Raw genomic sequence first — 13,858 nt, 5'->3', positions numbered from 1 at the left:
CCCAATATATCCAGTACATACAGTTCAGACCGCAAACAAGATAACAAACAGCACATTTGTTTAAATACTCATCTCATTTAGGAGTGCTGTTGCCAGCAGGTGTCGTTTTAGCTACGTCCAGCATGGTTGTCAGTTTTCTGCCTTTGCAATTTGCCTATTAGCAGTCAGCAATGCTCTGTCAGGTCTACGTGGGGGTTGTTATTTCCCTCTGGATGACAAAGAGTATGACTTGAAGGGGAACTGAAGGAGGTGCCCACTCAGGTCATCAACTCCATGAGACAGTGGTGACATTGTACACCTGCCGGAGTGCTTGAAAGCTTGCTGAACAAAGAGATTGAAAAATGGCCAGCCTCAGCTCAGGGAGTTGTAACCTCAGTGTCCGACATGAAATGCTTTTTGTATTCTTTTTTTTCTTCACATGACAGCGTATGGTATAAATTATGTGCAGTGGCACTTGATGTTAAAAAATAGGGCAACGACTACTTCGGTGATGATGGTACAACATTAGTTAGCAGTATTACACTGTCAGGTGCTTATCACACAATCTGGAAAACAAATAATTTTTATGACATTTTCTCCTTTTTAATACATGAGGTGACAATCCAAAGCAACTGTCAGGCAGACTTTTTTGTAGGGGATTTTATGTGCACATAACAAGCCTCATGACATTTGTGATCTCAATGTCTGGCTGTCTCATGTGACCACTGCATGTCAGGACTCTAATCTCAGGCCACTGCCTTGTAGATGAGTAAGAGTACGATATCAACTATTCAAAAAGCCGGTCACGCCAGTCAAACTTTCAAGCTATGATGAATTGGTTCTTCAAAGACTAGTTAGCTGGTCCTAGATCTTCCCAAAGACATTGCGTCAACTCTGTAAGTTGTCAATTGAAAGCTGTGTGATCACAGGATTAGTTGGGGACAAAATGGCTTTGAGGGAAAGATGTAGTCATAAAAGACAAAAACCATCGAGGCGGGAAATTATTCAGTCGGTATTGATTATGACCTCCTTCTATGGCTCATTACCTTATGTCCTTATTTCTTGAATTCCTGAAGGTGTGATGTAGGATGGTGGCTGAGTGAATCATTTTAAAGAAAGCTGATGGCAGGTTTGTCCCATTTATGTCTTTCAAAAAGTTCTACCTTATCAGGAGGTCATTTCAAAAAATACGGTACCTTCAGCCATTCTGTGTCATGCATTAATGTAACCTATTTTCAAACTGTACTAGGAAATTTTCAGTCTTTTCATTTTTGTGTCATCGTCCCAAAAACCTTTGACCTTGAAAAAGTAGTACACATTTTAGGTTTGAAAAACATTCTAGTAAGGAGCCTCAGCAGGAGGCAACAGCAAAAGAATTCTAAACTCTAAGAAGTTTATCCAGGAATTTGAGAGATAGTAGTATTTGAAGCTGATACTTATTTTGGAGTAAGTGTAAAATCCAAGGCGAAAGCAATTGTTCAGAATAGTTTTGCTGAGCTTTGGTGAAATATGCTGACAAAGGTAACGCAATAAAAATCTCAGAATAAAATGAACTTTGACCTCAGCTATTATCCTGGTTTGGACATTTTGCAGAATCAGTGAAGCAGCACAGCCACCAGTGTAGGACCGGACACTTTTTCTCAGAGTAGATTTTGTGTCAGATTATTTTCAACACCATGTGAAACATCTTTCCAAAATACGGGACAATGCAAATTAATATTATAAACATGTACATTGGGTGTTGTCAACTTGGAGCAGGTTTGCATTTCAAGTGGTGCTTTTCAGCTTTTAACACCGTGGTCAAACTCACAAACAAACAAACAAACAAACAAACAAACAAACAAACAAACAAACAAACAAACAAACAAACAAACAAACGAGATCAGTTTAAATGAACATAATGTAAGCAGCCTACGCATGTGTCCCCTGGATGTAACTATACAAAGGTTACAGGATGCAAGTCAGCATTTCAACAAACGAGACAAACAAGTCAATGTCATTAGTTCCATGCCAAGATGACGTCTGGATAAACAACGAAGAGCAGAGAGGACTTTGTTTCTTTTTCTCTTGTGGCTATCACTTAATTTAACAGGATGTGAGGACAAGGTTGTCAGCGAGCAAAGCTGCCACGGTGACACACGTGCAAAGGCTTTGTCAGCATGTAAACAGCCCATGGACTTCTTCTCCAGGCCATTGCGAGTGGGGACTGCAAAGCGCAGCAATGGATGAGTGCTCATATGAGATTGGATTGCGTAAAACCTGAGAAACTGCACTGAATGATTTTGAGAAAGGGATAGTTCTTACAATGTCAGCAGGAATTAATCTGAAGGCCCACTGCTGGTCTTTAAAAAGAGACTTCACGGGTCTGAGATTTTGTTGGGTAAGCAAGAAATTCCTTTTTGGCCATGTGAGCAAATGGTAGAAACAACTTTGTACAGAAATATTGGCACAAAAGTATATTTGTTGTTCATATTATCAAGTTCACATTGTATGTGCTATAAATTGTTTCTTGTATTGCAGAATCAATCTCTTGTAGTGAGTTTGTTTTGTTTTTCTAATCTGTTGAACCATATATAGTTAAGCGTGTCTTTTAAAGAATTATTTGTGAAATGGACAGCTGAGAGTTTGGGCTGAAGGATGAGCAAATGCCGCAAGGTCGCATTCTCATTCAGAAATGGTTCAAGCTGATTATATGGCTCTTTCATTTCATTAATCATGTCTGAATAATTCACATCACTCAAAATTCCTAATGCAGCCGACTCTTTTCTGCCTCGATGTGAAACCTATTACCCAAAGAGGCTCAGCATATATTAACCAACATTACTAGCTGTCTGTATCTTGAAGATACTAATATTGAGGTCATAATAGTCGCAAGTTTACAAGTTTCTTTTTACGAAGTGTGCAGAATGGGAAACATTCTCAACTCAAGAAACAAAATTTACATTACACCTTTCTCACAAAACGTTCCAGTAAAATGAAGCGGACAGAGGCAGGAAGGTGAATCTTTGCCAGGTTGTTGCAGCTTATGACACGTCACCCCATTGAGGCAAACACCATCACCACAAACTTCATGCTGGGAGCGTTTTGGCGCTTGAGCGGGAGCTGTGGTTGTGTTGACACTGTTGGTCAGTCAAATGAAAAAACATCAATTTCCACTCAAAAAAAATAGCACGATGATCAAACATTGAAAAGAAGTAATTTTCTCTATTTTAGCAAACATGACCGGTGTTCAAAAATACTTTACCTGCATGTCCCTAAATTGAAGCTGGTGATCGCATTGGATATGGACAAACTGACTTTATTAAATTCAATAATTTCAATGCATCCGGTGTAGTTGGAAAAAGGCCTTGCAGTCTAAGAATGGGGAATAAAAATGTATTTTAGAGTTTTTAACCACAACATAAACTACGTATGATGATGCCTTGCATCTTTGGTCCTTCAGAAGTGACTACACTATGCATGGGACATTATATATATTATATATAGTGTGCAACATTTTGTGAATTTTTTTTTTGCTTTCACAGAGCAGTAATTACAAGTAATTCTAAATGAGAGTGTGGGAGTACAAGTTGAAATTTCAGTCTTAAGATTTTCTTCAGTGATATGATTTTGTCATAGGTTTACCTGATTGGCCCTGTAGTGATGTGGCAGACCCCCTATGAAGATGTGATTTGTTCTTGGTATCTTATGTTCCAACCTGAAATTACTTGTTGCAATTTTGATTTTCTCATGACCGGAAATAGTTAATTCCGCTTCACAAGGAGCCAGGTGCTGTCTAATAAGAAGTGAGACACATAAGAGCAATTACGGAGGTGGTCACGTTGACAACCAAAATGGGTGGGACAAGTCTTTGTCTCGTTATTTATTTATTCATTATGTTTTTACAACACAAAAAATGTCATTTAATTGGGGTGTGTAGACTTAATATTTACCAAATATGAACAACATTTTGGGTGCTAAATAATTCTAATAAAAGACAAAATGTGACAAACGAGATTGTCATTGAGTAGCAATGATATCTTCAACAACATTAATCGGAAAATAATTTCTTAGGTTCCCCCTTGGGTACAATCTCACTATATTAGAAGTGCCCATCAGCTAATTGTTGGTGTCAAAAAAAAAAAAAAAGTCCACTTGAAACTACAGAGGGGACCAGATAATTACATCAGTGCCAATTCAGCACTAACCATCAACAGCTTGAGGGTACTCAGGCCACAGACGCCCCCCAATAGCCCTTGTTACCAGAGTGGAACTAAAGAGGTCCACACAGCAATCTTGGTTGCTATGTCCAAAGTTTAGCAATCACTTTGAAAACTTGCATATGTTGGCTAAACAGTCAGGGAGCCAACTCCAAGCGATGTAACTCCATCCTCAAGACTCAGAGCTTGCTTGCTTGCATGGAATGGTGGTTAATTTAGAAGCAGTCTGCCAGAACGGCCTGGCCAGCAGCCAGAGGGCAGCTAGTGTCACATTGTCCTTGAGAAACCAGCCCCATCGGGTTTCTATTTAACATATTGAAAAGTGTCTTTGACGGGAAGATATATTAAAAGTCTATAATGAGTTCGGCGGCGAGGATGACCATGGTGTTGTAGCTTTGGGTCAAATCAGACAAAGATGGACGGAGTCCGCTATCAGACAATTACAAAGTATTTGCTTTGTGACACCGGCAACCATTTTTCCACGCTCCTGACCCTCTAGTTATGACAGCTCTCGTTCTCAAAATGTCTCCAAGGGTTCAGGACGGAACATTATGATGGATTCTTACCACTGTTGTATTTTTCATGCAGGGGAGAAAAAAAAACAGGGGGTGGAGCCTTGCAGCCCTCTAACCTGATAGGCCGGTTTGTATGCTTTTACCAATTTAGGCCAGACTTGTTTCTTCAGGCCAGGAGGGAGCAGGTGCAACCTTGCCCGTGTACTCCAAGATCATTTCAACACCTCAGTTTTTTTTGATAACTACTATTTACATATTTCTTTCTTTGAGGGCTTAATTAATTATAACAACTTTAATGATTAATTACTCATTTCTCAATCTTTTTGAAAATATCATTACAATTGGAGTCATCTCACAATGTATGGAAAGTAATTGTTATTTTTTGTCATTGCATGGCAGCCCTGGAATCAGTGAACAGTGGCATATAGATTTTGTATTCATGTGCTATCACATTTAATTGTGCTTAGTATCATCTTATCATTGTAGTGCACTTGAATTGTGCATTTTCACAAAGAATAACTGCAGTGTAAGGAAATGTTTAATATTGTTCTGGAAGAGCAGTGCAGGAAAAAAAATACCCACTTTTTCTATTTTGTTATGGGAAAGAAGGAATGGTGAGCCAGCTGTGTTATTTTGGATTAAGCTGTGTTTTCCTCATTATTTTTCCATCCCGATTTTACCACAGTTAAAAGCAGCAACACAGTTGTGGGTTACATGCCTTGCTCGAGGACAAATAAAATCAAATCTGGAATGGTTTTGGTCCTTTAAGGAAAAAAAATTACACTATAACCAAATAAACAATATTTAAAAATGAAAGATTTTTACTGGTGAGGTATTGCCAAACAGTCATTTCAGTTGTGGAAATGTCTATATTATTGAGAAGTGATGGTAAGCTTGGACCAAGACAAGAACAATATCTTAGAGGGTTTGCAGCCTTACTTTAAATCATTTAAACATTGATTTTCCGCTTGGTTCCTGATTGATAGTCTTTTCATAATGAAAATATTGTAAATTAAGACATAAGAACAGCCAATAAAGCATTCCCATTGATTGATAATGCTTTTTAATAGCAGCATTGTAGCATGTGACCTACTTCTTTGAAATGTAGGCTTAATTGTAATAAAATTTAAATGCCTTCTCTTATGTCCCCTTGGTTTTACTTACAGTCATTAATTTGAACAAATGCTCCAACACTTGACACAAGTGGATATTTAAGGATGGAAAGTTAATACCACCTGAGGTGTTAATTGAACATATTTTGCATGTTATGTAAAGCTAATAGGCTTATGATACGAATAGGCTGCTTCTTCCTCATTAAATGAAATATTATTGTCAAAGGCAGATGTGTTTATTTACAAACTCGAGTCAGAACTGTAAATTGAAATTACCACTCCTAAACACAAGATATTAAGAAACGTGATAATCCGTGAAGAGCATACCTGATGTTGACAATGTGCACTTTGCCGTCATCAACGTGAATTTCTGTGTTAATCCTTGCAATGTCATCCTCTTCATTGCAGGAAAAGATGTACTGATAGAAAATTGTTTTTGAAATGTAATTGAAGATGTCAGAAAATCACCCATTGACATAAAATCAACAACATTTGCATTTTGTGGCAAATAATGTATTAAATGTGTTTGTGTTTCAAGTTTTACCTGCAGAGTTCCATTTAGGACAAACAGTTCCATGAACATTTCTATGTTATGTGTTCCTCGGCCCACATAAACGATCGTTCCATGGTCATCTTGAGTCTGAAATCTCACAGTTAAGTTGTTGATTGTGCTGAGGTCAATCCCTTCAAATTCCAGGTAAGAATTTCCAAAATACTGGACATAGTTTGAATCTAAGGAGATACAAATAGAAACGATGAAAGGAAGAAAAAGGTTTGTGTGTCTTTATGGTATATTCTGCAGGGATTGATCTTCCCCCACAGATGCTCCTCTGGCTGATCTTATGGAACATCATGGAATAGCTTCCGTGCCTATCTGAGAAGTTTCAGAACATCCTGTTTGTATTCCTCTGAGTCTCTTGCTACAGCTTTGTTTCAGTAGAAAATGTAAATGTAACCTGTATCCATCAAATAACCTTGGTGACAGAAATAGAATACAGCTGAAAGACACATAAGAGAAATCGCTCAAAACTCAAGCAAGGAAGCGAGAGTACCATAGATTGCTTTTATTTGAAAAGAACTCCAAAGAATTCAACATTCTGCAAGCTTTTTCCCCCCCTTTCTGCTCACTGTGGAGGCAAACTGAAAGCCATCTTATTCACCGGGAAAGCTGTGAAGCATATAAATGGTGCAATATCAGGAGAGAGAAGCTGGATGTAGTCATGCACGTTTATTACACGCTGAGTTTTATAGTGGAATAACTTGTCTTGTATCATCCGTGAGAATAGGCCATTATGGGGCACTCCTGTTAAAGTTTTTCTGCCTGCCGGCCTATTGAGCGTAGCGACGCAGACTAACTTAAACGATAGGCTGGGACTTCCGTTAGGAGTACTCATGCCCAATATCATTCTGATTTAAAAGAAACGGTGCAATCTGTTACTGAGAAGTCAAAGTGGGGAGTGTGTTAAATTGAAAAACATTTGTGGATGCACCTGTCTCATGCTCTGTCTGTTCTTATCTGGGGAGCAGGAGGAAAAAAAAACATTCATTACACTAGAGAAATCAGCATGGCTCCTTTTAAGTTGTTGCCATGATTAATCGAGCGAGCACAAGTGAGACCGCTATCAATATTTGTTACACATCAAGCCCTAATAGGCTGGCAACAAGCACTTTTGATCTGACAGCGTGCTCCTCAGGGCATTTACCGAGCAAGTTTACCTAAATACCCCATTTGGACTCGGAAGCTATAGGACCAATACCCTGAGGAAAAACGGCTGACAAAAAAGAGAATCATGAGGAGCACAGCTACTGTGATCTGTGAATTAATGAGGATAAACCAACAATGCAACGGTGCAGCGCTGTGTTGTTCACTCCTGGCAATACAAGTTGCCAGTGCTGATGATGTAAAATTACCCCTCAGAGACAAAGCTTTTCATTCATTTTAAAGCTTGTTTAGTGTGAAGTAGTCTTTGATGCGGTACAAGACTGCTGCAAGGAGGACCTCATTAACAGCTAGCTCCAGCTTCACCTTCAAAGGTCTCTTTTTTGTTTTAAAAAAATATGTTTTACACTTACTTACATTTATACATACATTCACCAATCACAGGATAATGAACACTTGCATATTCATCATTCAGAATACTCAGTTTTGATTAACATTATCTGTGAGTTTTCATGTGAATAGAAAAAAAAGACCAAACTAATATACTAACTACTGGAGAGAGTTGTACATTTCTGTAATTGACAAGCACACAATGCTCCAAGTAACTCAAGATTAAATACAAATGGGCACAACACTTCAAGTCACTTCTGGGTTATTACATCAAAGCATGTTATTTCCATCCTAAGATACCATAAAAAAATACCCCCGAAGGCCTAACAGGCAATCTTGAAACGGATCTGCTGAAGCCTAGTACACACACAAAGATAAACTAGCTGTTTTTGACCCTGATTTATACCTTCCGAGCAAAGTAGGCAAGTGTCCGATTAACATGTGTGATTACCAACAATTGTAAATGTTAAGCATTCGATATTCACAATACAAAATCCTCTTGGGTGTGGTTCACATCAACGTTGACCACGTTACTGATTTCGATTTGGAACAGAATCAATCAGTTAGCAAACTGGACTGGAGTTGGGTTTTTGTTTAAAGTCATTCACCATATTCGAAGTGAAAATATTTTTGTTCACAAGATATTGCCACTGCACTGGATTTACCAGATAAGATAATATCTGGTCTAATTTCTAGTCCAGTACTTCTCTGTTTTAGCATTTTGTAGCAGCCACTGTAATACAACTGATGTCTCGTTGTGGGACAAGACTCTTGATTGTTGATGGAGATTTAGTGTCAGACTCTTCTTTACCTATCACGTGAGGTCTCTCACATTTTAAAAATGGTTAAGATATAATTTTCAACAAATTTTAGATATAAGTTTGGGCATTAACCTCTGCAATAATGCGTCTCCTACTTTTATTAGATGTGATTATCTAGTGCAGATGTGTCTAATGAAGAGCATACATCCATTTTCCACACTGCTACTCATTAGAGTTGCAGCTTTGCTGGATCTTATGCCAAATGACTTTTGGCAAGAAGCAGGAGTATTATATGGACTGGTCGCCAGACAATCACAGGGCACATAAAAACAAAGGTTTCATACTCCCATTCTAACCTATGGACAATTTTGAGCCTACCTAACATGCATGTTTTAAGAATTTGGGGGGAAGATGATGTAAATGGAAAACTTATGCATGTACGTGGGAGAACATGAAGTCAGAATTCTTTTATGCTGACCATGGAGTTTATCTTGACTGTAGACTGTTCAAAGGCCTTTTCTTATTTTCCAAGAACAAAATGTGTTCTTAGTGGGAATATGAGTCATTGAGAGCCAGCCAAATTACACCTTGTCTTGATACACGTCCATTAAGGAGGTTAAAGAATTGATGGTTGCGTGATCCCACTGTAAAAAAAAAGAAAACCATTCAGTAAAGTTTGGGTAAAATGTGAGCTTGAGAACATTTATTGTAAGGTTGGCCATTACCTGATGACTTTTAATTGATATAGACTTTATGTCCCATTTATTTAAAAAAAATAGGGTTTAAGTTTAGTTTCATCCCTGATTTATTGGTTAATGTAATAGACTGACTGATTGAACTTGTCACAGGATAGAGATAAAATACTGCAAAGGACCATTCTTGCAATTTCTGTGCCTCAAGGGAAGGTAAAAGGTCATTCTTTACATTCAATATTTGCTGAAAAAAAATCTCTTGTACAGAAGATAGGTGACAGAGGAAGCATCAGATGATGTTATTTGGCAGAAAACTGCATTCTCAGTCTAACTGTTGTTTTTGCTTTGTAATTCTATCTTTGGACTACACACCCGTCTATTTATATTTTTGTTGAATGAATTTGAGTAATGACTATGACTCAATCATAACTCATACAACTTCCTTCAGGCTGTCCTTCATTCATTCATGAGGATTTCAAACGTGTGTGTAACTGTGACTCAAGTGAAAATGAAAACAAAATGCATTTGTCTACAATTTACACATTTTAAAACGGGCAAGTATTTGAAATAAGTGGACGGAAAAAAAATATTGAAAGGCTGATTGATGCAATCAGGGAGGATTTTATTTAATACACGTGATACTGTTGCTGATTATTTTGCTTGTAGTGTACAGTGGTGTGGACCTATATTGGATTTGTCTGAAATTTAAGTAGTAGTAGTAGTAGTTGTGGCTAATTTCAACACTGTGAGTTAATGACAGACTTCAATTTGAAAGTAAAGTTCTACAGTGCCGGAAATACAAAGTCAATAATAAATATGTTGTTGAATTAAAACATCTATGATCAATCAATAAATCGATCATTCAAAGTGAGAACTATTGTCTTCAAAAACCTTATATAGATATCTTGTGTTGGATCTTGGAACTTTCATTTTGCACGGGTGTACAACAAGATAGAACAAAGTCAGCGTTCCTTGACGGCAGTCAGCTTTTCTCCACCAACACTGGCCTCTGGGATCGCCATCATCTCTCAAAATGCCGAGCACGGCATTGTGTGCACAGTGATGGTAGAAAAAGAAAAAGAACATATTGGTCTGTGAAACAAGGTTTGCTGTGTTCGACAGTGTGAATCTAAGTCACTGTACCTCAAAGCCTGTGTTTTAATTTTTATTGACACATTATAAAGCAGGCAAGGGTTTAAAAAAAAGCACCATCTACGTGTATTTCGAGCAACACCAAGGGCACCGCTTTCTTTCAGATTTGACCTGGTCAGATAAACTTGCAGGTTTCCATGTACCTTAAAACTTACTCAGTTGTCCATAAATGAGATGGTTTCTAAAAGCTCGCCTTCCTCGACTCAACACATGTAAGCCTCTGTAGAATGCATCAGGTGTAGCTGGGAATACTCCATTATGTTTGGCCTAAAGTGAATTTCAGTGTGTCACACTGAATTGGTTCAAGCTCATCTGTGTTCAATAGGTCTGCTTAACTGCTCTGCTGCTTTGTGAACAGTTTCAAAGCTAAGGCAGACCTCATCTGTCAAGAAGAAACAATCTGCCACCCCTCTCACACAGCACAATTCAATAGCAATAACGTATGGTACATGCGATCTGTACCTTTCATCAGTGAGTTGAAATGATTGGACCTTTATCTTTGGTGTGAAATCAATATTTTTGCCATATGTTTGCCCTATTCAATATTAATCTGGTCAGGATCAATTATGGTAAGACACGGGTGTCTAAGGGTGCCTAAGTGGTGTTTCCTTATTTTTTTTAACACTTAGACACTGAACACAAGATACTTCTTTGCATTATCGACACTCCACTATACTCATTTGATGGTAGATGTAAAAGCACATAACTTGATGTTATTATTTACCAAAATCACGAATCTTGATTGATTATAATTATAATCATTTACAACCACATAATCAAATTATAGCCTCATAACACCCTGCAACCTTATTGAGACAGCAACAACATAAAGTAAATCAACACGTATTAATTGGAGTGAAGCCATTTGCGAAGTAACATCAATTTTATTGTACCTAAAATGTGTCTAGACTCAAGTTATATAGGCTCTATGAATTTCTAAAATCCAGAAATAGGAATGACATTTATGTTTGAAATGACTCAACACAGAGTCTCTACTCATTTTAAAACGACCAAGAATAGTCAATGAAAAGGATGTGGGAAGAATTGATTTGTTTAGAATTCTTTCTCTGTGTAGTGGCTGACAATTTGCTGACCACCTGTGTCTTCATTTTCTATGTTTGTTCTCTGCAGCAGCAGCAGACACACGCACACAAATACACAAGATATCAAGCCAAGCACAACATGAATCTTGAAAAAAGTGAGCAAAAATACTGATGCAATCTTGCATGCTTATGTACCAGGAATAAAATCGTCTCAAGGCACCATAAGGACACTGCAGCAGGCGCGCATCTATAGGACACACAAAGTGTGGGTTTGTACCTGTGGATTGCTCAGCTGTCGACGAGAGGCTGAGTGTTGGTATTTGCACATGTGGTGTAAAGCCGCGAGTGATGTTCTTGAGTGCGGTCTCCAAGGGAACTGCATCCGTTGCAGGAGGGAGGCAGGTGACCTTGTTGATGCCATCTACACAGGAATATGCTTCTGGACATGGATTTAAGAGGCAATCATCATAGTTGTGCTCACAGTTCCTCCCCTGTGTACACAGAATAAACAGCCTGTAGACGTGAGAGTGTGAAATGAAACACTAACTGTATATAATGTTAACAGTATGAAAAAGAAAGTTCACAGTAAAGAAGTAATATTTAAATATGGGAATTTATGCAAATGTAGTCTTATGCATGAATAGTGCTTTAATGAGGTTAGTTTGCCAGAGGAGTTTATTTGTATCAAGCATAGTTAAACAAAAACGACTTCACCAATTTCTAATGACCTTTTGAAGTGAGGAGGGGGCATACGACAAAGAATAAAGTCTTTTGGGCCAAATTGGTTTTAACCCTTCATAGAGCATTCAGTGGCAATCTCAGAAATTCACATTCTAGCCCTTTGCTATGTAATTTGGAGATTAACATGCATGTATTCGGAATGTGAGAGGAAGGCAGAGCACAAGCAGAAAAATCAAAGGCGGCACAAGCAGAATATGCAAACTCCGTACAGAAAGACCCGGGTCCTTTTGACATGGCCAACCGTTCCTGCTTGCCTCATTTCTTTTTATTCAATTCATTTTTCAACATTATTATGAGAATATCACACTAAAAATAAGATTTATTTAAATTTGAGTTACCAAACATGATTCCTTATCTAAAAAATCTTGATGACCAATTTGTCATGACTTAATTTGGTCCTGATCCAAATTAGTCTTGTTCACCCGTGTGAGAGCTTGCGCTCCAGTTGTTTCCAATTCAGGGCGGCATGGGTATTTTATCAGCACAATGAAGTAGTATTATAGCTTCATAATAATGATGATTGTCGAGGGAGTTGAGGGTGCAGGGGGATAAAGGTTAATTCTAAAAAAATATAATAATGAAGAGGCAGAAACAGGTGGGGAGTCTCACCACAAATCCAGGCCGACAGAAACAGGTGTAGCCGTAGCCCGGATCACCCTGAACGCATATCCCCTGGTTGCAGGGCTGTGGAAGGCACTCATTAATGTCATCCTCACAGTGAAGGCCTGTCCAACCTGCCAGGAACAAAAGCCCACAGAGTGCGCTGGTGAGCCCTGGCTCTCCCACTTCCACCCTCTGAAGTGAATATCAATCAGATGCTCCCACATTGATTTTCTTCTTTTTGGGTTCACACTTATGCACAGACAAGAAAAGGCTTTCGCTAAGAGTATGGGTGCCGCGTACATTTTAATGAGGAGTAGAAGTATCGTCTATTTATCACTGTATTTTCGTACTGTATGACTAGATCGTTCCCCAGAGAAAGGCAGATTGACTATTAGAGGGTTCGGAAGAATAGAAACTTTACAGGAATGATTGTAACCTTTTACACTACCTTATTCAGTTGACTTACAGTAATATGCATGCTCTTTAGAATTTAAAACACTTTACATACGGCAAAGTGCACTTCAGCAAAGTGGGACAGAGAGAGGCAATGTAACAAAGAGTTCATGTAACAGACAGCGTGGGCTTGTCGGCTTGATGTCAGCAGAGCAACCTCCACAACGTATGAGCGACTTACCTGGCCGGCAGTGGCAGACGTAGCTATTAATAAGATCTTGGCAAATGGCATCGTTGTGGCAGGGAGATGAGCCACATTCGTCAACTTCCACTTCACATAAATCCCCTGTGAAACCTGCTGGACAGCTAAGAAAACAGATCATGCTCTGAAACGTGGGAGGCAGTCAGTTCCTTCTACAGAGGTGGCTGTAAACAAGAGATGCTTTATTATTTAATGGTGAGATTGTTGGCTGTTGGCTTTTTTTTTTAATTCATCTAGCCTTATTATTAAGATTTGTTTTTAATTGGTACGGGGATACCTTACAGGTTTCTTTTGTATTTCTATTCATCTTGTCATCCATTTGTCCACTTGGTTAATTATCTGGAGTTGCAGTATTT

General features: G+C 38.4%; 1 protein-coding gene across 1 annotated transcript in view; it reads right to left on the bottom strand.

The window, feature by feature from the left end:
* Positions 1-13,858, bottom strand: part of eys (EGF-like photoreceptor maintenance factor) — a 103,928-nt gene that overhangs the window by 37,550 nt on the left and 52,520 nt on the right. Inside the window, exons 32-39 of the mRNA XM_088385080.1 lie at positions 13,482-13,606; positions 12,854-12,978; positions 11,781-11,994; positions 6,350-6,537; positions 6,133-6,224; positions 3,604-3,754; positions 3,224-3,333; positions 2,929-3,098 (exon numbers count right to left, since the gene is read on the bottom strand). Coding sequence (XP_088241206.1) covers positions 2,929-3,098; positions 3,224-3,333; positions 3,604-3,754; positions 6,133-6,224; positions 6,350-6,537; positions 11,781-11,994; positions 12,854-12,978; positions 13,482-13,606 — 1,175 coding nt within the window. The remainder of the gene's footprint in view (positions 1-2,928; positions 3,099-3,223; positions 3,334-3,603; positions 3,755-6,132; positions 6,225-6,349; positions 6,538-11,780; positions 11,995-12,853; positions 12,979-13,481; positions 13,607-13,858) is intronic.

This window comes from Syngnathus floridae, chromosome 9 (assembly GCF_059516105.1).
Source record: "Syngnathus floridae isolate MCC-2025c chromosome 9, RoL_Sflo_1.0, whole genome shotgun sequence".
Taxonomy (NCBI): Eukaryota; Metazoa; Chordata; class Actinopteri; order Syngnathiformes; family Syngnathidae; genus Syngnathus; species Syngnathus floridae.
This window is presented reverse-complemented; position numbering and strand designations above follow the sequence as displayed.